A 25,909-nucleotide genomic window follows, 5' to 3' on the forward strand; every position below is an offset into this window, starting at 1 on the left:
TGCAAAAGGTTCATAGTTTATAAATAATATTTACGATTGGAAATTTTTCTTAATTTACCCGCCATTGACTGGTATGGCAAAAATAACTTTATGGACTCTGGATGAGAGTTACTGATGAGAGGAGTGATCTGTTTTGTGTGTAAAAGCACACAGGGTGGGGAGACTCGAAGAGAGGCACAGGAAGGTGAATGAGACCATTGTCTGTATAGGGCTGTGTGACGTATGCTCAGCTTGAGAGCTCTCTCTGTGTGTGTGTGTTTGTGTGTGTGTGTGTGTGTGAAAGGTTCGGTGCTCAGGGAACCAAAGCTTGGCCCTGACCATGAATCAAGCTCAGCCCAGCGCCAAGGCTGACAAACACATACACACACACACGTGGACACTCAGGAGACCCTGAACATCTGTGCCCCACATAACACAGACTGCCAAGCACTAGTGAGGACTACATATCCTCCACAGAGAGCTGGGGGGGAGGAGGGGCGCGATCATACCATCAAAGAAGAAAGCTTCTCAAAAGATTTGGAGTAGTTCACGATGAGGATGAAGTTCATTTGCAGTATAGCTGTCTGATTGCAGTTAGTCTTTAAGAGTATGTGTGTTTGTGTGTGGATGGATGACACAGAAAGTCCTGTGTGTGTGTGTATGTGTTTGCTGTCAAGACCTCTGAGAGAGACACAGTGCTCCCTCCGAACCCCTGACAGCCCTCCTGCCCTCTTTCCATTACTAAAGCTAATAACACACACACACACACACACACACACACACACTCCAGCACGCTGCTGCCTGACACACCACACACACGCTGCAGGAAGCTGTTCTTGCTGCAGTTCTGAAATAATTTGCTACGCACATACAGAGAAATGAGTAGAACAGGCATGAAATGAAAAAAAGGTGACTAAATGGTCAGTTGACCAACATTTGACCATTTTGAGCCAATAACTGCCTGAGCATTGTCAACAGATAAATACACATGGCCTATTGTAATTTTTTTTGGTAAACTTAGCATAAACATTGTGTAAAAGCAACAACAAAAAGAGATCAAAACATCCCTCGGACACCTCAATGGTTGTAGTTAGAAGTCAATACAGCATTACATATTTAAATAAATAAATAAATAAATACAACATATATAATATATATAGCTATTTAAAATATCTAATATCTAAATATCTATAAAAATATAATTGAAAATAGAAAAAGCTACTTAAAGCCACTTTTAGATAGATTTGAAAAAGGGGATGGAAACACTCTTATCTAATAAAGATTTTTAAGTTACGAGAGAATGGTGAATATTTTCTTTTTTTTTTATTGAATATTTTATAAATAAATATTTTAAATTAAATATTTAATATTAAATTAAATAGTAAAATAAATGTTTATTAATTTGCCAAATTGAGTTAATCTTTTGTGCTATATATTATAAATAATGTTATGATGATCATAAATTATATATTAATATTTCTGATTGTAGTTGTCAAATATTATTATATATTATTATATAATGCCACCTTACTGTCTAGATATTGGTATTAACCATTCAAAAACCCATTTCGGTCGAACAAATGTTTTCCCACCTGCAGCAATGCAAAAATGTGTTTGTGCAGTAACCGGTACATGCGGAAATTGTGTCTGGATGTGCTGTATCATTGAGGCCAGTCGATTAGGGACGCTCGTTTACAAAGGCCAAATGCTCTGCTCTTGGTCAAACACACGCACACACATACTTGCCTGACCCAGTATAAGTCTGGTTGGTATCTGGTCGTAACAAACGACTCAGCTCGGGCTGTTTATCTGAGGGGAAGTGGAGCAGCGAGGGGGGACAGGTGAGCAAACGGTTTGCTAACACGCTGACTAACACACTCCCGATTTCACACGGGGAGCGAGACGCATACGGCCCCCTCTCGCTTTTCTCTTACTGTTTTCTGACCCATTTCCTTTCCTCCTGCCTTTCTATTTTCCCTTCACAAGCCAGAGCGCGAGCGACTTTCGATGAATGTGCGTGTACATGCGAGTGTGTGATTGATCCGGCTAGAAGCAGCGTGTGAAAAAGAGAGGGAGGGCGGGAAGAGAGACAGAGAGAAAGGGAACGGTATAATAATACGGCCCTTTCATAATGATTAAAGCATTCATTAATTTTTCATCATAACCTGCCGTTTGCAGCTAATGGTCTTTGTGAGGTACTCTAGCAAACAATGGACAGGCCAGTTGAAAAGGGATTTTTATCAGGTTATGAGAGCCCTGGCTCAATGCACTTCCCACCTCCCTCTCTTCATTTCTCTTTTCTTTTCTGCTTCTTTTTCTCTGTGTCTGTGCTTCTTGAGGGACCGGGGCTTCTTTTGTTAGCACATTTTATTTGAACAGAAAGTAGAGAGATAATGCGCTACTGCTAATGGACTGTCTTTTGGTTGCTTGCTTGCTTTCTTGTTCTCAAGAGTTCTATAAGTATCTTATTTGTCTTCTTATATTTTTCCTGGCTTCCTGTATACGACAGCTGTTGAATTTCATAGCCAGACTCTTGGTTTGACCTTGTGGCTTTCTCCAATGTAACTATTTTCTCTGACGTAACTATTAAAATCAAATGTAAATGAAGCAAAATCCTCCTTGGTTTCATAGAATAGGATGATATTCACACAAATGAGCAGAATCAGTGCCAGAAAAACTCCAACGCCTGCCATTTACAAAGACTTACACATCACTGGCTAGTAGATCAGAGCTAAAAATGCTTAAAGTAAGATAAAATAAAAGTAAAAATTCTATATCTTTGGGCAACTCTAAATATGTTCCTAAACAAGTTGGTTAACAGTTACACAACAAAAATAAGCACATATGGGAGCAAAATTGACAAACTAAAAGGCATTTTGGGACAATACTGCCTTGAAAAAAACTAATTCTTCATGTTTAGGGCTTCACGGGGTACAGCAGTGATCACACTAGATGAACTGCAAGCCTAAAGCTCTGAAGTTTGTGTGTTTTCTCAGCCAAGACATTAAAAGTAATGTTTAAATTCTTTATAGGGCAAATGTCTTTATGAAATGTGAATTTGCAGAACTTGAACTTTGGTATTCACAGCGAAATGTTGTTGCATCAATATGAATGGAAGTCAGTGGAGCAAAATCTAGTGTGACCTCACCCTAAGACAAAGCACGGAGTAATGCAACAGTTGTACAACACCTCCACACACCCATACATACAAAAAACTGAGCACGTTTAACCCTGCTGTATATAAATGCTACAGTGAATGCTAGCTTTTATTTATGTATCTACTTGTCTATTCATCCATCCATCCATCCATCGTCAGTATGTTCACATGTGTATTTGCACACAGACTGGCTAATTCACATAGGGAGCAGGTTCTGATTATTCATGAGGAACTGGCCTCTAATTAAAGAGCGAGTGTGGTGTGATGTAAGAGACCGAGAGAGAGAGATCCTGTGGAAGGAGCTGAGAGCCGTTCTCTCAGTTATCAGACTGAAATGAATATGCAAAGTGTGGCACACAATGGCTCCGAACAGCTGATCCCTGCCTGCTTAAACAAAGGTCTGACTTTATCAACAGCTCTCATTAAGCAGAATTTGTTAGTCAGGAATGATGGGTATATAGATGGAAGAAAGAATGAGTGTTGTGCGAGTGAGTCAGGGAGAGAAAGAAAGAGACAGAATGGGAGATGCTCTCCGTGAAATCCTTCACACTTTCAGCCAGTTTCACATTGTAATTTCATCACAATAAGACACACACGTGTGCCAATGTCTTCTGAAAATCTAATACAGTGAACTTTTTCCACCGACAGGGTGCCAGTGCTGGTTTCGGAGCCGATGCCCAATCTGGACCTGTGCCATGTGCCGTTTCAACACAGAAAAACTGGTTCTGGAAGAAAAAACTTGGCTGCCCAATGGCTCCTAAAACCTGCTGGTCTCCAACTTTTCAGAACAACAACAACTCAAAGCTAGATAGCTCCCACTATAATAAAAAAAACTCTCTACACTGGAAAAAAGCCTGATGTGACAATGCTAAACAGCTCATGCTAAAATAAAACGATTGTTATCACAAAAAATATAAAAAGACTTTAATTTAATCAAAATATTTAAATATTTAATTAAATAGATTAAAATAAATAAATAAATGTTTTACATAATTTTCTAATAAATAAATATTTTTCCATGCCATTAAAAGAGGCTTGTGATAGTATAATAAATATAAACAATTCTTTCAATGACATCAAAAGTATTTATAAATTAATGGCTATGAAATTTTAAATAAATAAATGAATATTTTTCCCATGCCATTAAAAGTAGCTTGTGATAGCATAATAAATATACATTAACAATTCTTTCAATGACATCAAAAGTATTTATAAATTAATGGCTATGAATTTTTAAATAAATAAATAAATGAATATTTTTCCCATGCCATTAAAAGTAGCTTGTGATAGCATAATAAATATACATTAACAATTCTTTCAATGACATCAAAAGTATTTATAAATTAATGGCTATGAATTTTTAAATAAATAAATAAATGAATATTTTTCCCATGCCATTAAAAGTAGCTTGTGATAGCATAATAAATATATATTAATTCTTTCAATGACATCAAAAGTATTTATAAATTAATTGCTATGAATTTTTAAATAAATACATTAATCTTTGCATGGCATCAAAAGTAGCTTGTGATAAAGATGCTAAATTAAATGATTTTGTGTTACTGTATGTTCTCAAAATTCACAAACAATGACCACGGTATGACATGTTCATTACTGGACAGGTTGTATCGTTGTTTGGCTCTCAAGACTTTGAAAACACGCTGAAAATTTGAGTGAAAAGTGATGATGTGTGTCAAAACGTTTTAAATTCTCCCTCACTCACCCTCTGGCTCATTCTTGATGAGTTCCTCCATCTTGCGCTGTTTGAGCGTGTCGACCACGTCGGCCAGGCTGCCCTTGCGTCTCTCCGGGGTGCCCAGAGCTGAAGCGGAGCTGGGCTCGCTCCCTGGCCGCATGGACCCCTCCTCCTGCTGCTGCTGCTGCTTACTGGGTGAGGTAGACGAGTTGTGCTGGGGGTAGGGGCTCAGGGCCAGGCCTTTACTGCCATCCTGATCCTGACAAAAAAACGGAGATAAAGACAGGGTGTTAAACAAAGCGATAAACAGGCCTTCACTAATTATTTTGTCCTGTTCCTGAGTGTTGAGGCATGTTTAGATTTACTTTCATCCTCATCTGCCCATCTGTACTGTAGAAAGTCTCTCTCTCTCTTTGCCTCTGTCGGTCTGAAGTCTCTTTAGACAAAATCATTAGTGGCGAAAAGTTTCAGTCGTTTCACCATCACAGGAACTGTCTCTTTCTCTGAGAAGGGAAGTTTTTCTACTTTGAATCAGCTCCAAACACACAAGAACGTCCACGTTTTTCAACCGCATTTTTTCTTCTCTTCTTGACCAACATGACAGCTGCGATATCAATCACCATCTTCGACATTTCATGCATTGATCTTACGTCCAAATTTATAACCGTTCCCATCTTATGGTTTCTTATGTAATGTGGCTTGTACACTATACAAAGTGAAACTGTGCAGTTGTTGCCTTAAAGGGCTATTTCTAACTAATTATTATATTTATTATATATAATTATTATATGACATTTATTTTTTAATATTGGTGTTTTTTGCTTATGTAAGTATATGCACACATACTGTAAAATGGGTCAATGACAGATGTGGAGACTTATGATTATGAATTATCACACACACCACATTACTTTCGCCCAGCTCCGGATCTCCTATATAAAGTTTAATTACAAAACAAGTCAGGTATTTAGAGACCAGGTCAACAGTCCAAGTCCTTTAATCAGGGTTAATCTTTGGTTATTACCTTCTATTACCTTACCTTACTACCCGCGTGACTGACAGCAGCCACAGCCAATCAGACAATAGCATAATCAGCTACTTTGTGCCACCTGCATCTGTCACGCAAAGCAAAATGTCCTCAGTCCAAACTGAGGTTCACAAGATTGATCAAGTTTTTATAATTTTATTTTAATAATGACATCTGTTTTTAATCATTAACTCAGAGAGTGAACAGAGAGCAGCAGATGGTTCATTTACTAAAGCTTAATGCAACACGAATTACACAAGACACAGAACAGTGGCAAATACAATTTTATTTATATCGGTAGAGTGAGACTGTTAGATGATCTGACTTAGCCCCGCAAACAAAAGAGTTCATTATATGCAACATGGAAAAAGATTAAATGCTATAGAAAACATAATAATAATAATAATAATGTATTTATTTTCATTGTAATGTGCTCTTTTAACAATGTTTTAATACTCATTTTTATGTTGATAAAATTATTAAATGACTAAATGTCAACATTTTTAAATGACAATTATACGCTATTTATTTTTAATAATAACTACTATTTACAAAACAATTAAGTTTATACAACATGGAAATTTTAAATGCAATGGAAAAGTTTTATTATATTTATTAAGTTGTTATACGTTTTATTTATAATAATCATTTATACTAATGATTATTCGTAGTTTTTATTACATTACTAGTACTAAAAAAATATTCTCTTTGAATGTTTTTCTACTGTTTTATAATAATAATTATTTTTTTTTAATATATTTATAATAATTTTTATGTTAATAAAATTATTAAATGACTAAATGTTTTAACATTGAATGTTGCCATTTAATTTATTTTAGCCATGTACATGCCATTTAATAACATCAATAACTTTCACAAAACAGACAAATAAACAAACATAATATTCAGATCTAGTACATACAGTTGTCAACACTCCATATAACCAGTTATACTGAACATATCACACAGATTGACTCGTCACAATCCATCATCATCATCATCATGATAATAATTACGGGTAGAACTAATTAAACAAACACTTTCACTTACTACAAATGCATACCGAGAGACATTTCACGTTGATACTCATTCACAAACAGACTGATGACTGGCAAGCTTAAAAGATCTTAACAGGCTATTATGATACACGGAAAATATGACAGCTTGCATACTGATTCCCCCCCTTTTCCGTAATCTGCCTGCAAAAAGGCACGTTTTTCCAGACACACCCCTCCGTTTCATCCCTCTTGTCCCCATCAGCTCCAGTCAGGCCATTCAAACTGGGATTAGGTCACAAATTACCAAAGCGGTGCATGATCACCTGGTCATTTGCAAACAAAACTGTCAACTAGCTGTTAAAGAACTAACAGAAGAAAGATAGAATGAAGAGGGGGGACGAGAGAGAGAAAGCTAGGGAGAGAGTGGGAACGAGTGGCAGAATGGCAGGCGTTTCTCTTTGCCTGCTTTAGTGTGGCATGCATCTTAAAACACGGTCACACCTGTCACTTCCAATCTATCTAATCCACTGCATACTTCAAACCGCAGCTCGCATCTTTCTCCAGAGATGTCTAGAAAACAATTCAAATAGAAGGTGAGATGGTGGCGGAGGAAACTGTATTCCTTCGCTTTTTCATGTCCTCAGCCGTGACACTAAGTCTCGGACAGAGGAAGAAGCAGATGAACTAATGGCTTATTTGTTGCTTTCTTTCCCCCATCTTTAAATATACGGCAGTGAGTAACAGGTCTACAGTAGGGTTGATATTCAGGTTAAGTACCCCTATTTTGTCCATTGATTACGTGTGTGTGCATGATTTTCTGCTGCACATGAATAAGTGTGCAAAGCTGAGTATATGTATTTATATGCATTTCTGATGTGCCGTTCTGCGCGGTGTGGGTGGTTCTTCTTTTAGTTGTGCAGATGTCAATTCTTTGTGGAAAGGCTGAAACTGCGTCTCTCTCCACGACCCTCTCTTCATCCTTAAACCACGACAGCATGGCGACAGAATTAAACAACTTTTGTCCTCTTAAGCTCATGTATGACAGGAGCACATTTAAACACACTTCAACTCTTGGCAAGAAAGCAAAATGCCTTCTTTCCCCCTCTAGTTTTTTCCTCTCGTATTCTCCCTTCAGCACAGATGCCAGCGTTCTTCCAAATGCCATCTTTTTTCTCCCTTTTTTTAATGTTTGTCCTGCCTGTGCTCCGCAGGATTCCAACCTGTTTCCCTCAGAGCGTTTCTCTCACTCCTTCTCTCTCACGCTTCCATATGCTAACTTAAATCCTGTTATTTTACGGATACAGGTAGCATCTAGCTAATGAGACTAACTCAATGCACAGCCGTGTGATTCTCTGGCTCGCGTTCACCACGCGCTAGGAAACTAACCTCTACGCTTGCTATCAGTTAAACTGTCAAGAGTCCCGCTGCTGAAACACACACGCTCGAGTTGGACATCTCTCCTCTCCTGCGGTGCTGATGCCTCGTCTGTTGTCTTAAGCCCGTGTTGCTGATCTCTACCGTGTGTTCACAATCCACTCACCTCTAAACCTGGCTCAACTGAGCTATTGTCAGCCCTGATCCTGCCGTGAGCGCGCGCGCACACACAGATGAAGATTTACAAGCGCTTCACATACTTTCAAACACCTTACATTGTCTCATTCCTGTCCTTCTGTAGTAGAATTCACATGAGGTTATGCAATAGAAAAAGACATAATTAGATTTGTGTGACACTACAATTTCGATGTATTGTCGGATTTGTAGAAACCTTACAAATACAACACAAATGAATATTTGTGACACTGAAACAAAACGTTCCACATAAAAAACTATTTATAAAATTTGAGTTCAATTTTATTTTTACTGATCTGACCATTTTGGCCTTGGATCAACAATAAAATTCTAATAAATTATTTTATTATAATCAAAATTATTATAAAAACTGAATATATATTTATATATATTTACAAAATAATTAAAAAATTAAGTATTACATTAAAGTATTTAAAATATTAAATATAAATATATGAAGTTAGAAATATAACAAATTATATTAACTTTTAATAATGTTTTGGAAAATTAAATTTACTTTCTATGAAAAAGTTTTTACAAAAGCAATCTTTTATGAACACTGTACAGGAGTCAGGTTAAAGGGTATTTTGTTGTTTTTGACATTAAAAGGCTGAATTTGACGCCCCTAAGAACAAATATTGAAGTGAAACACATAAGAACACGTCTTCCCTTAATGCCTCTCCTCATTAACCGAACAAAAGGGAGAGTAATTAACACCTCGCTATTATCACCCGTGTGTAAAGCTCTTCCCACCTTTCAGTTTCAAAGCCTTCTACTTCCCGCCTGTAAAAAACTGACAGGAGTTTACAGACCGCCGGGGATGCGCACCGACTTCTATTGTAGCAGGTTGCAGACGCTTCAGCTGACCCCATCATCACGAACGCGAGTCTCTCTCTTTCCCTCTCAGGATGAAGAGGTCAGCGGAGTCTGAAGCGCGTGTGCGCTGCTGCCGTGTTAATTTACAATGACAAGATAAAGCGGTAATCTTCCGCTGCGCGTTACCCAGGGACTCGCCGAGTCGATTTACACTTCCCTATCACTTTATACAATTGCCGTGACAAAGCCCCTCTGAGTCCCCACTCGTGTAAATCTCTCTCTCACTCAACTCTTCTGCCAGTCAGTGCGGATCGGCTCAGGGAAACTTAATGTCTCACACATGCCAGCCTGCTTTCCCCAAAATCCGCCCGTGCTCGAGATGGATACGCTTTATTAATCCACATCAAATACAGTGCGCATGTTTTTTTTAATGCCATGTCTGTCATGTCAGCGCGAGAGACAGAGACAGCAGTCTAGTCGTTCAGATAACACAACAATTACAACCACTGCACTGCTGCTGATACATAATTATTCACATTATGATTAATAAGAATAACAATCAATTGTACAATAAACATTTGTTTGGTTTCAGGAGCAAGCCAAAAGCTAATCTGTCAAGTCTGAACTTACTACACTATCAGAAAAATGCTAAATTAGTTAGGGCAGGACCCTCAAAAGGTACATCTTTGTGCATTACCTTCCCATACACTATTAAAAATAAAGGTTCTTTATTGGCATCTGGTTCCATAAAGAGCCTTTAATATTCATGGAACCTTTCAATTGAACAAAAGGTTCTTCACATTTTGAAAAAAAAAACGTATTTTAAGAACTATTTACTGAAAGGTTCTTGGAAGAAACTAATGGCGCTTTTCCACTGCATGGTACGGCACGGTACGGTTCACTTTTGGGGGTTTTTCCACTGGGTACAGTACCTGGTACCTGGTACTTTTTTTCGTACCACCTCGGTTGGGGTTCCAAGCGAACCGTACCGTTACCAATACGTGACGTGCAAACTCTGCTGATCACGGATTGGCCGGAGAGAATCGTCACTACCTGCGTCACTGAACTTGCGACACAAACACAAAAGAACCGCTAGATTTAAATCAGCACAGCCAGCGAAGGATAGAATGCAACTGTTTTGAACGAGCGCACCTTTTTTTTAACAACCAAAAAGTGTCTGTTCCCTCTGTTGAGGAAGAACAGACGTTCCTCTCGTTGATCGCAGAGGAGCGGATCCAGCGAGAGCTTGATGGGGCGACGGGAAATGAAAAAGTTTTTTAGGAGTCGCGGCAGTAGAGGCGGCGCAACTATAACGACATGTGAATAATCCCGCCCACTCTAAAGCGGTACTGAACTGCAGTGGAAACGCAAACCGAGCCAAACCGAGCCGTGCCGTGCCGTACTGAGCCGTACCGAGCCGAGTCGTACCACGCAGTGGAAAAGCGCCATAAAAGGGTTCTACAGCATCGCTGAGAAAACCTCCTTTTGGAACCTTTATTTTTAAGAGTGCTTAGTAATTTAAGGTACCAATATGCACCTTCCTGAAAGGTACAATTTTTGTACCTTTCCCCCCAAAATATAGTAGTTTAACAGCAAGCTACTCTAAAAGAGAGAACCGACAGTCATAAACAAACACACCACGCTGCAAGCTGAGTGTATATAGTGAGAACGAAGGAGACGCTTGAGAGAGAAAGCTCGAGGAGACTTTGCTTTATTGTGGGAAATGGTTCCAAAACTGCAGAGTCCAGCGTGCCCTGTAATCACAGTTAATTGCAGAATTAGCTTACTGTTAAGTTCCTTAAGTACTGATTCATTGTTTTACAGCCGGATTGATTCCTAAAGCCTGTGGTGACATAAGTTTATCGTGAGAAAGATATAGCAGAATCGGGCGGAAGGTCGCTGAAGAGATACTGGAGCTCATGTGTGTGTTCACGTGAGGATGACAATCACAGGGTCCATCTCACTTATATTTCATCTTACGTCTTTAAATAAACAGCTTTAGAACATCTGATACATTCTGTATCCTCCATGACTACAATGACCCATCATGAACTCACACTCCAAAATGACACATGAACCGTTAAGCATGAGTCATTTTGGCCACATTCAAAGAGACGACCTGTCTCGTTGCATCTGCCTATGACATCATTGAAGCGTGATGGCATTTCCACACCAAAAGTGCAAGTGAGAGAGAGAGACAATGGGAGGGACTTACTCTAAGAAGGAGGAGTCAATCAAATGCATATTAACCAACTGGGAGGGGCTGATATGGGCTTTGTCCAATCGTATGAGAGAGGTTTGAGTGTATTCGGCACCTCGTGGGGGGGCCGACTTACCATGTTCGCGTGTAGTGTTGGGGGGCTGTCGAGCAGTTGTGGAGATCGCGGGGACACTTTGCTGCAGTACGAACTCAGGGGCAAGTGAATGACAGCATGTCCGTCAACCTCTTCATCCTCCAATCGCTGTCTACTCGTCCCCATGACTACCTCTCCATCTGTTCCCCCATATGGAGAGGCTGGTCGCTTGGAAGACATCCTGGAAAAAATGAGAAAGGAAAAGTGACTGAGGCATACAGGAAAGACATGGCAGAGACAGAGACGTGGCTGTTGTTTAATTGTGAGTGACATATACGGGAGAATTTCACACACACACACACACCTGACACACACTACTCGCATAATGACAGCCATCAATGCCATAGCTTTGTCCACATCCATCCTTCCATCAAAGAGACGTCCCACCTACACTATCACATAGACATTTACTGTAGCAGCACAGCACACGATGTGTTTAGCCAGCCTGTTTGATGTAAAGACTCAAGCGGCCCATTAAAGAAAAATGCAGACGGCCCAGCGCACATCAAACCATTTACTGTAGCAGCACAGCACACGATGTGTTTAGCCAGCCTGTTTGATGTAAAGACTCGAGCGGCCCATTAAAGAAAAATGCAGACGGCCCAGCGCACATCAAATATCACGTTAGCCAAGAACACAGACAGACAATGGTGTGTGCGTGAGCACCGTGTGCCACAGTAGATGTTAATGACAGTGTATATGGTGTTGACAATGCCAGAGAAAATAGGCCTTGATGATGGTCTGTGTTTCTCTGATACCGTCAGGAAGAAAAAGCATTTATTAAATGAACTCTCTCTCCCACAATGCACGGGGAGGAAAAATGAATATGCTCTCGTAATAAGATTTCATCTGGCTTACGGCATTGCCTAAGTGCTTTCATAGACGCTTCTCAGCCTTGGGGCTAGTGTTACTATGGCCCTGGGGTATAAGTACCAGTCTTTTAAGAGGAAAAAGACAGACAAGGATAAAGAGAGCTGGAGAGAAGTACTTTTTTTTGGCTCCTACTCTGCAACTATAAGAACTGGCAAACAAATTTTATTTGACTGCAGTGTTGTAGTAACTTTGCTTTTCCCCAAAAGCTGTTTTATAAGCAAAGTTATGGAACCCCATTCCGTATACTACACATAATATTATATATCATAATTATTAAAATATATACTACATACACAATTATTTTGCATAATTGCAACTTAATATCTCACAATTGTGACTATTCCTCATAAGTGTAACTTTCTCATAATTATGATTTTATGTCTCACAAGTGTAACTTTATTTTTCAGTATTGTGACTTTATATCTCGTAATTGCAACTACTGCTATGGCAACTTTATATCTCACAATTTTTTTATTTTATTTTATTTCTCACAATTTTGACTTTATTTCTCTTAGAATTACAACTATGTCATGTAATTTTATGACTCATAACTTTATCTTACAATATCTTTCTATATATCTTAATATAACTTTATATCTCATAATTGCGAATTATTTCTCGTAATTGCTCACAATTGTGACTTTCCAATAATTATGACTTTCTCAAAATTCAACTTTATTTCTCATTATTGCTACTTTATTTCCTGTAATAGCAACGTTTTTCACAATGTGACTTTATATGTCATAATTGTGAATTATTTCTCGTAATTGCTCACAGTTGTGACTTTCTCATAATAATGACTTTATGTCTTCAAATTGTGACTTACTCATAATACTGACTTTATTTCTCACAACTGTGACTTTATTTCTCATTATTGCAACTTCATTTCCTGCAATTGCAACTTTTTTCACAATGTGAGTTTAAATCTCATAATTGCGATTTCATATCGCATAATGTGACTTCATATCCTTCACTCCATATGACTTTACAGCTCACTGTTTACTTTAAAAACTTTCTTTCTTTCTTTTTTTTACACTTTATACCACAATTACTTGATATATTTTATGCTCTAAGGTAGAAAAATGAGACTTGCATATAGTACAAAGTTGGTGCAATAGAGAGGTTACTTTTTTAGCACGAATATCTTTCATCAACTAGCATCCGCAGTCTCGGGTACAGTCCAGGTTGCGTGTACTGAACTGTATGGTATTCTCATAGCTCTGGTCTGACTCAGACGCCACATCTGGTGGAGCTCCTGAGCACTGCTAAGGTTTCTCTTTCTCTCATTTACTGCTTATTTGGTTTAGTTTAGCTGTAAAGACAAACATCATATAATGTTTCTAACTGTCTGGACGGGATAAATAAGACTCACCTCAATCAAACCCAAGGCTGGCAGCTATGGAAATAATGAAGACATGCTTAAGACCACTTCGACTAACTGTATAGATGAGATGAAGTGAAGAGTTAAATGATAAACTATGATGCAGATGTCATACTCCTAGAGTCTGACAGTAACTGCTCTGCCATAAACACTGTAACGCAGGTGTGTGATATGTACAATTGTGAGTATTAGTGACTATATCTGTGTTAATTTGGCTGTATGAATGTGAATGTGTATGAATGGGGTACCTTGGCTGTGTGCTGGTTCACACTGGGGTAGTAAAAGCAGTCAGTGCAGCTGTATAAACTGCAGTTGGGCCGTCAGAGCCGCACGGCCTGTCTGCCCCTCCACCAGCACTGTGTTTACTCTACCTCCAGACACTCACACACACTGGGCCCTTTTGTTTCACTCCGACACACACACCTCTGTGCCGCTTTCTCCAACACACCAACCCCCAACACACACATCAGGACCAACAAAGACACATACACGACCCTCATCTAAACGTAGGCAATCGAGAAACGGTTCTTATTGGAATCAGCAAATTGCCTGTCACATCTAATTCGAACCCGAGAACTGTTGTTTTAATAACTGTTTAGTTAAGGCTTGTGAAACTTAAATCAGCGTAATGAATAGCTGGAAAGGTTTGTAGTAAAAATAATACTTAAAAAAAATGTAAAAAAAAAAATATCAAAATAGGTAAGTAAAACAACGGTTGAGTATATAATAACTAAAAAATTAAAAAAATTAAAAAAGGTCAAATACTTCCAAAAACGTTCTAAAAAGAATCATTAATGGAACCGGAATTATTTAGTGGAACTGGATTTAGAACCATAATTTTTCATGACTCATATTCTCAAGGCAATATTCCTTACAAAAATACTCAGGAGTGAATTTTCCATTTAAATATATCTCCAGCATTCAATTTACAACTAATTCACAGCTGTTTCCTATATCTGTGCATACCTTTAGACACGTCTGCATCTCTTTTCCGCTCTTCCCTGTCTCACGCACTCTTCCTTTTGCCTCTTTCTTCCCTACTTCCTTGCCGGCCCACTGACAGAGGCTTTTCACAGCTCCTCTTGAGCAATAAAATGTCTATTTTCCTGCAAGCCTTTGAAGTATAATTACTATACAATTCCACTCCCCAGGTGAGCAGGTTGTAGCCACTATTTCATTTAAAGTTGGCAGACCTGTCGTGGTGGAGAGTCTACATGAAACATTTAAAGCTTGTCGAGATGTTGGGATTAAAAAAGAGAGGGTTTTATTAAGCAGATAAATTGGCAGAAATGCTGGTCTCCAAGGTCATAATTAGCAGCCATTAGCATAATTTCACTCCATCCTTCTGTGTTCCAATAAAGGCCGGCCTGCCAAACACACAGAACTTGTCCACTGACACACACACACACACTCTCGCTAACACAACACAGACGCACAAAGAACAGTCTCTGAAGCTAAGACTTCCTTACAGGCTAGTCATGTCTGCTTATTTGCATTGTAAACTTTAACAGCGGTCGTCGCTCATTATCTGGTGGATTAATAACTTTATTGCCTTTCATTTTCACAAGGCTAAGAATTATGTTATTCATAAACAGCCTCGAATATCAAAGCCGAATGTGCTGATATGGGTGAGGTGACTAAAGGAACACAAATGATGTCAGTATAATCTCTAAACAGCAGTATTATCCAGTTTGGGGTGTATTATCAGAGAAAATGCCATAATTTTTTCATATTTCGTAAACTTAAGCATTCGCACCCCGTCCCATCGCAGTTGAGCTGCAGGTCTAGAGGCTAACTTTCACGGCTAATCGTTAAAAGCTAATGGCCGCCCCACTGGTGCGCCGCTCGGCCCCCTCGTGCAGACTGCGTGCGTTAAACCCAGATTAAAGGCACACTTCCCCTTTGAGTTTAGACGCAGATTGAGCGCTCTCCTAAGTCCCTCTCATATCACATGTACATTTCTCTGCAGACGCTAATCGTCCAAAATACAGGGTCCATTAAACAGCGGAGTGGAGCTGCACTTTAAATACTGAATCTAGGAGCTTTACCTAATCACCATCAGCAGTGGTTAACACTCCAGAAGTGCCTCTAATGACAGGACATAATTTAGAGGCTAAACGTGTCACATACGCACACACTCGGATGTGCGCGGCCCACGGAAAAACTTGCATGATGATGCTTTGTGGATGTTGCCCGCATGCCTATGATAAAAAGCATTTAGATACACAGAGCGTAATTGAAAATATCATGATAGGCACCTTCTGTTGTTTTTATATAATGCTGATAATATTAATTATCATTATTTTATGTAATACTAATAAAACTTTACATAAGAATAAAAAAAAAAATTTACAAATTGTATAAATTTTATATAAACGTAAATATAAATTGTGTCAATAAAGGTTTTGTCAGATTTAGCTCACTTGTGGGGAAATTTTATCTAAAGTAAATCAACACAAACAGTGCCATATTCCTAAAGCGTACTTTGACATTTCTTACAAAAAACTTTTCTAAGGCATTATGCTCCCTTAAAAGATATATAAAAACATCATTACACTGGGTAAAGGTAAATTCCTGTGTAATATGATTATAAGGAGGTCAGCTCTTCTTTGTTATCAGACTGTGGGAATGAAACAAAGTGTGTCCAAAAGTTCAGACAATCAGCCTGTTCAACACAGATAACAACAGTGATGCCTTCTGTAGGAAACTGAGAATACCTCACAATCCACTCAGACATTAGGAGAAGTGCTCATCCCTCTCTCTCCTCTTTATCTTCTGCTCCCAGGACGATAAAGTCGTAGATAGTCCCCATCAGGACATCCCCCTTTTGCACAATCAACCATTTGTGCACAACTCTCTCCGTTATGAACATTCTTTTAAGTATATTACTTTACAGCTATTTATAGCTCTCTCAATTTTTCTCTCTGTGGGAATAGAGCGGCTGGCAGCAGGACGGAAGAGAGAGTCAGAGAGAGTGACTCCGCTGAAGTAAATTCATCCGTATTGCAAACTTGTGATGGCTCTTCATCATTCACGCCGTAATCACTAATCACAGCGTTCACCGCTGCTGCTATGAGGGCACTTGGATTTGTGTGTGTATGGGGAGGGGGTTAATTTACCAAAACATAATATAAATATATAGGCCTATCTGTATTGGATGGTAAAAAAAATCTCACAAAAAACTTTTTCAGTTTTGTTTACAGCATCTTTAAGATAGCTGATGGCTAGTAACTGCGCTAAAAAGATTTTAAAAAAAAATCACTCATAGAAACTTCTTTAAAAAGTCTACCACCCCTTAACGTCAGTGAATAATAATTTCACATAAGCATACATGTCTCTAAATACACACATTATTCACACACGCACTCAGAGAAAACACAAAGCTGTCTCTGTTTTTCCCTCTGACGCGAGGGCTGCAGGGCCACCCCAATTTCCTGTCCAGCGTCGCCACAAAAGGCAAGAACACAGAGCCTAATGTCACTGTCAGCCATTACTGTTTAGGCATGGAGGTGAAGTCACACACACACACACACACACACACACACACACACACACAGGGGGGGGAATAAATAATACTCACTTTTCTAATAATACTGGCTGCCTTTTAAAAAAATTAAAACTACAAAAATTGAATAAGCAAAGCCGCTGCAAGAGCTCATAACACGGACTACACAATGGAGCCAGTCTGCAGTGAATGACTCAGAGAAGATCCAGAACCTCTATCAATCAGACAGAACACACACACACACACAGTTTTGTTTTTGTGAAAAGTGGGGACATCCCATAGGCATAATGGTTTTTATACTGTACAAACTGTATGTGCTATTGCCCTACACCAACCCTACACCTAAACCTACCCCTCACAGGAAACTTTGTGCTATTTCAGATTTTCAATACACTCCATTCTGTGTGATTTATATGCGTTTTGAAAAGTGGGGACATGGGGTAATGTCCTGAAAAGTCACCTTCTCCTTGTAATACCTATGTCATACCCTTGTCATTATACAAATGTATGTCCTCATTTGTCACAAAAACACGCACACACACACACACACACACACACACACACACACTTTAAACCTAAATGCGGACATAACATAGATTTCTAGTGATTTTATATGACAAACACACACCTTAACTCTATTCCTACATGATAACATTCCTGAATGTCCCCAAAGGGAGTTTTTGTCAGATTTAGCTCTTGTTTGGGGACAAATCTGTACCCAAACTATAGCTAAGTACAAACTCACACACACAAACGTTTGTTTTTCTATCATTGTGGAGACTTTCCGTTTACTTCTTTTGTTTTCCTACAAAGCTAAAGATATTTTCTTTCCCCTAAACCCCATATAAACTTTCTAAATTTAAATGTAGACAATATTTATTATGTTTACTAAGCTGTTTTTCTTAAGGGACTACCCGGTCCCTACAACAGTCATTTGGTCCCCTCAATATAGAGTAATATCTTAATATAGTCCCTCAACCACAGACTTCAATTGTGTTTAAATAAAGCTAATTATGAGCACTATAATGAAGCTCCGACCTTAACCCTTTGGATTTTTAGAATATATATATATATATTAAAAACCACATTCTTTACTAATGTTTTTTCCCAAATGACTAGGTCTCTGAATGTTCTCCAAAGGAAGGTTTTGTTAGATTTATCTCAATTTCGTCTCTATATCTAAGTACATAAACAGACTCCTTCAGCTAGATAACGGCACACTTCGCGTATGCTACAAAGCAGTTTGCAAGTAATATGTGTTAAAGTGACAAAGGTAAATGCAGGCAGGTGGTTTAATCTGTTTTATCTTTGATGCAAAGCAATCAAAAATTGAAGTGCATCAGCCACATTTGTCACCAGCTAGTTCAATCACACACGCTTAGTACTGAACGAATTCACTTTGTTTTCTGTGTATCTTTACCAGTAAGAATTGACTGACCCGGAGACAGACAGACAGAAGAAAGATAGAGAGAGTGAGAGAGTGAGATGTAACACAACCATCCCTTAAAGTAGGGAGGCAAATGGAGAAGTGTTAAAGTCCCTTTTCCCCCTCTCTCACTCGCTCACTGTCTCTCTCTTTGAGGAATGTGACAGTTTGGCCATAGAATCTCCTCTGTGCTCCTCCCAAAAAATTAAAAATTTAAAAATTTAACTCACACAAAACCACTCCAATAATAATAATAATAATAATAATAATAATGCAAAATATTTTAATAATATATAATATAAATCATATTTAGTAATATATTTAAAATATTTAGGATAAAGATTTAACAATATATTTTAAGCAAAGCAACATTTCGTATAATTATCTACTACTGTTTTATAGCACAGATTATTTGAAAAACACTTAATAGTTCTGTATTTTTAGATATCAAATATATAAAAATAAACTACACCAAACAGGAAATGTTCTTAATAAATAAAAAAAATCCACTTTCTTACTATCACATTTTTTTTTAACAAAACCTCTTTCATTTTACAGTGTGCTAATTTTAAACATGATCATTTCATTTTTTTCTAGGTCTCATTATTTCCTCGCATGTCAGTAAAACTTACAGTGTTTCAAAAACACTCAGCATCAGGACAGAAGAGACACACACACAGCCACACATACACTCTACACGGACAAACACTGCACTTTCGCTCCCGTCCTCTCTCTCTCTCTCTCACACACACACACACACACACACACACACACAGTTTCATGCTCTTTAACCACTGACAGCCAGCATTACTGGAAAGCAGAGTTTAACCATCCTTTTCTTCTAAGTCATTGTAATCCCTGCATTTATCACTATACATTCTGCTTTCCTATGTAATCCTTTAAATGTTTAATTCCTCATAGTTGTTGTTATATTTTTCCGCCCCCCTCCTCATGCTCCCCCCGGAGAGAGCGTGATGATTTATTAAAAACACATTTTCCTGACGTATAAATGTGTTCTTAATTCAGGGATAAGACCCCAGAGTTTATCGCTGAACAAAAGATTAGTTTCATCTGGTAAAACAGTGCAGTGCTCTAATGCAATAAAATAAAAAATGTGTGTGTGTGTCGGGGGTGAAGCTTGCATTAAAACTGAGTATTATGGGTAATCTTCCCTATGGAGCTTTAAAGTCAAACCTTCTTTATTCGGCAGCAAAGCCACTTTTGTTGACATATTAAGTAGGTGAGAACATTTCCCACTTCGGACCACCACAACAGAAGGCCAATGCAGACATCTGGCCACAATAAAACACCAAAACAAACAAGATTAAAACAACACGGACAAATGGGAAAAAAGGCTTTGTGAAGCAAGAAAGTCGTACAGAAGTGAAATGCTCTGTGTTTTGGTTGCCAAGCGTGTTACCCAGAAGTGCAAAAAAAAAAAAAAGAGAGAGGTTGTGCCAGGGAAATACTGACGGGAGAGCACCGACCCTTATCAAACACCATCTAACACTCTCACACACACACACATATATACATATATATACACAACACACAACGACAGCATGTAACCTGTTAGACCAAACGCTAGAGACATTTACTTACTTTCAAAGTGGGATATTGAGAAGAAAGTCCCAGCGTCCCATGCTCACAGAGTGTCTAGAAAACACACATCTCACAGTCACACTGAACTTTCTTCTCTTTTCTAAACCGCAAACACATTCACACACAGCCTGTCTTTTACATGCCAAACAAACTAATAAAGTAGTCTGTTTCTTACACTAACACACATACACCATCTCCTACTCATCTGCCTGTCCCACGCTCTCCTCCTCCTGGCACGACTTGGAAAAGTGAACGTCTCGTGCGTGAGTGTGTGAACGTACCTGTTAAACTCCTGAGGAAGCTCAGGCTCAGTAAGCATGCTGAAACAAGGGGTCTGAGATGCACGACAACATTCGCGTCCAACACCCGGGGACCTCCGAGAACACACACCACATACACGCACACGCTGTCTGGTGCTCCTCTAACCTCTCGCAAAACCAGACACTGTTTCTGTTTCTCTCCGCTGCACACACACTCTCACACGCAGAACCTCACACTCCCTCCCCTCTCTCTCTCTCTCCACCCCTCTCTATGGCTCTAAGCTGCTAGATCGCCTCTTAAAGGGCCAGACCATGACATGGTGTAGCGCGGAGCGCAGTTTCACACTCATACACACACACACATGCAGCAGCACTGCCCCCTTCCTTCAGCCACAGTGTCCCTCTGTTGTACTTCTGATCAAGTGCACACACACACACACATATACACTTGGCTTATCTAAATGTTCAGTATCATAGGCTTCTATTGTTTTTACATAAATATAGTATTAATTACTACAGACTGTCCCTAAGCATCAAAGGAACATTTCAGTTTTAGAAAAATAAATGCATTTGCCAAATTTATGATTCATCTTCCATTTTAGGATGTCCCCATATGTCTTCAAAAAAGGTTGGCAAAATTTTGTCTTACAAGTATAACTAAGTGCACGCGCACACACACACTACTCAGTTAAGTCGCATAAAACGGTGCATCGTTTATAAGTATTGTTAGCTTTTATATATACAAAACTTTATTTTTTTACTCAAACAAGAACAAAACATAAAAACAAAACAAAATGTAAAAACCAAAAAACAAACAAACAAACAACAAAAAAGTAAAAACAAAATGTAAAAACAAAACAAAAATGTAAAAATAAAATAAAATGAGATAAAATATAATATAATGAACAGGCATGAACCAGAAAACCTCCTTTTTTAGGTCGAATTTCATCAAATTGACATGAATGACAAAACGTGGCTTAAGCACGTGCACGTCAAACACATACAAACACGTCTGATTTTTCAAGCGAGCTCTATGCTTTGTGTTTTCATAGTGTAACTAACACACGGCCCCTGTCACTCTTTATTACAGAGAAAGAGAGAGGGAGAGAGAGAGCTAGACAGAGAGAGAGAAGGAGCTATTCTTCTAAATGGAGGAAAGCATGTCTGACACATTGAAATACAGCAGCAAGACTTTAACGCTGAACTTTAAACAGAGCGTCAGTCTTTCTCAACCTCCTCACACATACACTGCAGTCCACCTTCTGAGCACACTGCAGACACATTTAGTCTAAGCTTGTGAACTTGCACACACATACACACTTGCATATAAATACTAATCATATCTCCTTTATATGTCTCCTGCAGTCATGGTAATATTTACAACAATCAATGTCTATGTATGGCATTTAATTTATGATAAGACTGAAAAACATATGTTTGGTATGTAATCCAATTTATTGAGTAAGTTAGTGAACTCTGAATAGCACTGTGTCCTGACCTCTCCAGCACAAACTGTAATAACATAGTTAGAGCATTGTGATAACATTATTTGTGCATTTTCCTGTTGATCACTGAGGAAATTGTTAGCAGCATGACAATGTTCAAGACACACACCGACCCGGCCTGACCTCTGCCAGGACTGTACACTAGTAGAATTCCCCTGATAAATACAAATAACAGTGTTTTGTCTCTCTCTATGTGTGTATGTATGTAATCTATTACATATAAAACAGAATTAGGACACATTCACAACAGAACATGTTTTTGCTTTGAAAAACGCAAGACGCCAGCAGTGGAAAGGCGAAAATGCAAGGTCTTGAAATGCGTTTTTTTTAAAGTTGAACTTCTTTTAACTTGAGAGACATGTTTTTAGAATGCCATGTCATGCATAGATATGTATACGTAGATGCCTCATTAGCGACTGTTTCTATGGGCCGCTATACGTAAGCCGTCTGCCACATTGGAAGGGTCAACTTGACGTCATTCACCATAATAATCAATGAATATTTGAAGATGCCACAAACCTTACATATCTATGGTTCCGTCACTCTCTCGCATTCTCACCCGTGAAAGGTTATCCCGTTTCTTCAAGAATTTAAATCCCAGCGGTTTTTACAACCATCGGCTGTGCAGGATTGTGGCATCTTCGAATATTCATTGACTATTATGGTAAATGACGTCAAGGTGACGGTTGCAAGATGGCAGACGCGGCTACGTGCTTGGAGCTGTCAAATGAGGCATCTACCTATACATATCTATGGTGTCATGTGCAAGACGTTGCAAAAGACATGAGATGCGAGTCCAATGGTCAAATACCTCTGTCTAGCATGTTTACATAGAAAAACAATTGAAAAGTAGTGCAATGGAATTGAAAAACACGTTCTGTGTGAATGGCTCCTTAGTTTCTTTTTTGACAACAATTTCTGATAAAATGTGTGGTGCTAGAATGTGAAAAGTCAGTCATGATGCTAGAGTCTAAATCTATGGGAATTTTCTGCCAGATTAATCATCCACCTAGCAAAAATTCTCTGATTACTTAGAAACATAATAGCAAAATTCTACTCAACAAGCCTCACAGTTTAATTTATGTCCGAAGCACATACTGGTGCTGGACAACATACTTGCAAAAGTTTAATACTAGGGGTTAAGAGTTTGTTTAAACCTCTAACCCCAAGTTTGAGCAGTAGTAATAGCGATGCTTGCCTTAGAAAGCACTAATACAAAGTGGTGACAGAAGACAGGATGTTGTAGAGATGTTTCAAAGGCAAGAGAACATAGTGAATAAAATGCACACACATGCATACATTCCAATCCACACATACACACCAGCGCAAGCGGCACATTAATTAGCTTCTCTCAGGTAGCAATTATCTGTAGTTAAACATTTGAACGATCTTTAGAGTCAAGGCTGCAAGGTGATAGAGAAATAGATGAAAATAAAAAAAAGAGTTGAAATAACATCAACAACAGTCATTGAGACAAAGACGGAGAGCAGAAAATCCATCAGAACAGGAATAAAGAGCAGTTCCAAACAGTTTCATCCACTTTAAAAGCTGCTATTGATGAAGATGGCTTTTTAAGATAACGGGAGCGTGAATGGAGAAGGCAGGTGCGTTCAAGGTTCAAACTCTCCAGATGGGCTGATTTGCTCAATTCCGACAAATCTACAAACTTCACTTTTCTAACTGAAGGCTTTTATGAGAGAATTGAACTATAAACCGCACACATATGTTCATGCAGGTCTTTGCATAAAATACCGTATTGGCCCGAATATAAGACGACCCTGATTATAAGACGACCCCCCCCTTTTCCAGATGTACCTTTTGGAAAAAGGCTTTTTAAAAACCAAATCTTGTTTTTTCTCAGTTAAACACATTTTGTCTTCAATTATTTTCATATTGCATATTTTTCCTATTTTAATTTTTGTTTTATTTCCAAGAAAAAAATATCGTCTTATATTCGGGACAATACGGTAAGCTACAAATGTACAGAAACATATGTGCATGTGTGTACGGTCATTATCGGTTTATCTCTACAAATACATGCATCCAGCACATGCAAACACACAATAGGTCCCTTCAGCAGATGTGTAGTGTCCAAGCCCCCTCACAGCTGTGCTGCATTAGAGGCCCCGAGTCTGACACAGACAGGCAGTAAACAATTCCCTTACACTGTTACACACACACACCGCTAGAGTTCAGCTATTACCCCCTAAGAGGCAAAATCAGGGAAGTTCTTCAGCTTCCTGAAGCCCATCAGTATTTGTATCCTTCACGAAGCCAAACAGAACAAAATGTGGTTCAAAATCAAGCTTTTCACTTCATTTTATCCTCAAAATAAAAATCTGTCATCATTTATTCACCCTCATGTCATCCCAAACCTGTATGACATTATTTCTTCTGTAAAACGCAAAAGAAGATATTGTGAAAAATGTGTACCTCAAAAACTCCAGTACCTCATTTTCATTGTATGGAAAAGAGTGGGCAACACATTCCTAAACATTTCTCCTTTTGTGTTCTACAGAAGAAAGAACGTCATACAGGTTTGAAATGACCTGAGGGTTAGTAAGTTATGACAGAATATTCATTTTTGGGTGAACTATTCATTTATGGATCTCTACGGTTGCCCATCTATCATTCGCTTCCTTTCTTTCTCTCTTTGGGAGAGAAGATGTGTGACAAGGTTGTGAAGTGTGTTTATCTGGACTGAGGGAGAGGAAATCTCTGGCTGATGGCTGAGTGGTAGACGAGAGAAACCATTAAGATAGAGTCCTTATCTTCCCTCCTCAGCAGAATACCGCCTTTATACACACACACACACACACACACACACAGTGAAAATCTTTGTCTGTCTGCCTCTGCTGCTGTCAGTCATCTGGCAATGGTAAATATCAACATATCACAAAATACACAACAACAGCTTTTCTCAGTTGTACATGCAAATTTATAAGGTGCTCTGTTGTTGTAAGGACTGTTTCACCCACTAGGCAAACCATATTGCCAGTATGTAGTGCATTGTAGTGCCACATCAAAAAAATTACCAGAACAAAGTCATAGAGACACAAGATTATAATATTTATAAGATTATTATAATATTTTGAGAATACAGTTAATATTTTGAGAGAAAAAAATGTATTTTTTGTACTTTGTCCTGTTAGCTTCTATGTGAGAAATGGATGTGGACGATTTAGTTAAATCTACTTTAGGACAGGATTTAGCAATAAAAAAGTCCTTGGTCTGAGTTATAATTTGGACACTGCAGCAGTTATGTACAGTAGGAAACAATTTATTCAGGAGAAAAATACAGACAGACATTCAGGAAATTGTCTCTTTTGTGCAATCTGAAATGTATCTCCAAGGATATCGATGGTTACATCTGCGTGCTATTCAAAGAGTATATGTTGTTTCTCAAGAGACTATGAGGATGAAAATCAAAGTATTCGACCCTGAATGAGTGAGAGACCGGCGTGCTCAATGTCTCCAATACTTCAGCCGAGGAGTTGACCACTGCTGCCATTTCTGATTTCTTCATTGCTAAATCTATTCTAAACTAGGATTTGACTAAATTCTCCACATCCATTTCTCACATAGAAGCTACTGGAACAGTGTTGTGCCTTGCTAAGACATTACTCTTGTATTGATTTGACTTTGTTCTGGTAATTTCTACTTCATTCTGATATATCAACATAATTTTGATATATATATATATATATATATATATATATCTCACAATGTGATCTTATGCTCACAAAGGCTACACTTATTTA

At 38.5% G+C, this 25,909-nt stretch overlaps 1 protein-coding gene across 1 annotated transcript in view; it reads right to left on the reverse strand.

The window, feature by feature from the left end:
* The window catches only part of LOC107744909 (transcription factor SOX-5-like), a 76,829-nt gene extending 56,096 nt beyond the window's left edge, over positions 1 to 20,733 (reverse strand). The window contains exons 1-3 of the mRNA XM_016558737.1: positions 20,665 to 20,733; positions 11,579 to 11,777; positions 4,860 to 5,091 (exon numbers count right to left, since the gene is read on the reverse strand). Of these exons, the coding sequence (XP_016414223.1) occupies positions 4,860 to 5,091; positions 11,579 to 11,777; positions 20,665 to 20,702 (469 nt within the window). The 5' untranslated portion in view covers positions 20,703 to 20,733. The remainder of the gene's footprint in view (positions 1 to 4,859; positions 5,092 to 11,578; positions 11,778 to 20,664) is intronic.
* Positions 20,734 to 25,909: the final 5,176 nt, after the last annotated feature.

This window comes from Sinocyclocheilus rhinocerous, unplaced genomic scaffold, assembly GCF_001515625.1.
Source record: "Sinocyclocheilus rhinocerous isolate Xijiao unplaced genomic scaffold, SAMN03320098_v1.1 scaffold258, whole genome shotgun sequence".
In the NCBI taxonomy this organism is placed as follows: Eukaryota; Metazoa; Chordata; class Actinopteri; order Cypriniformes; family Cyprinidae; genus Sinocyclocheilus; species Sinocyclocheilus rhinocerous.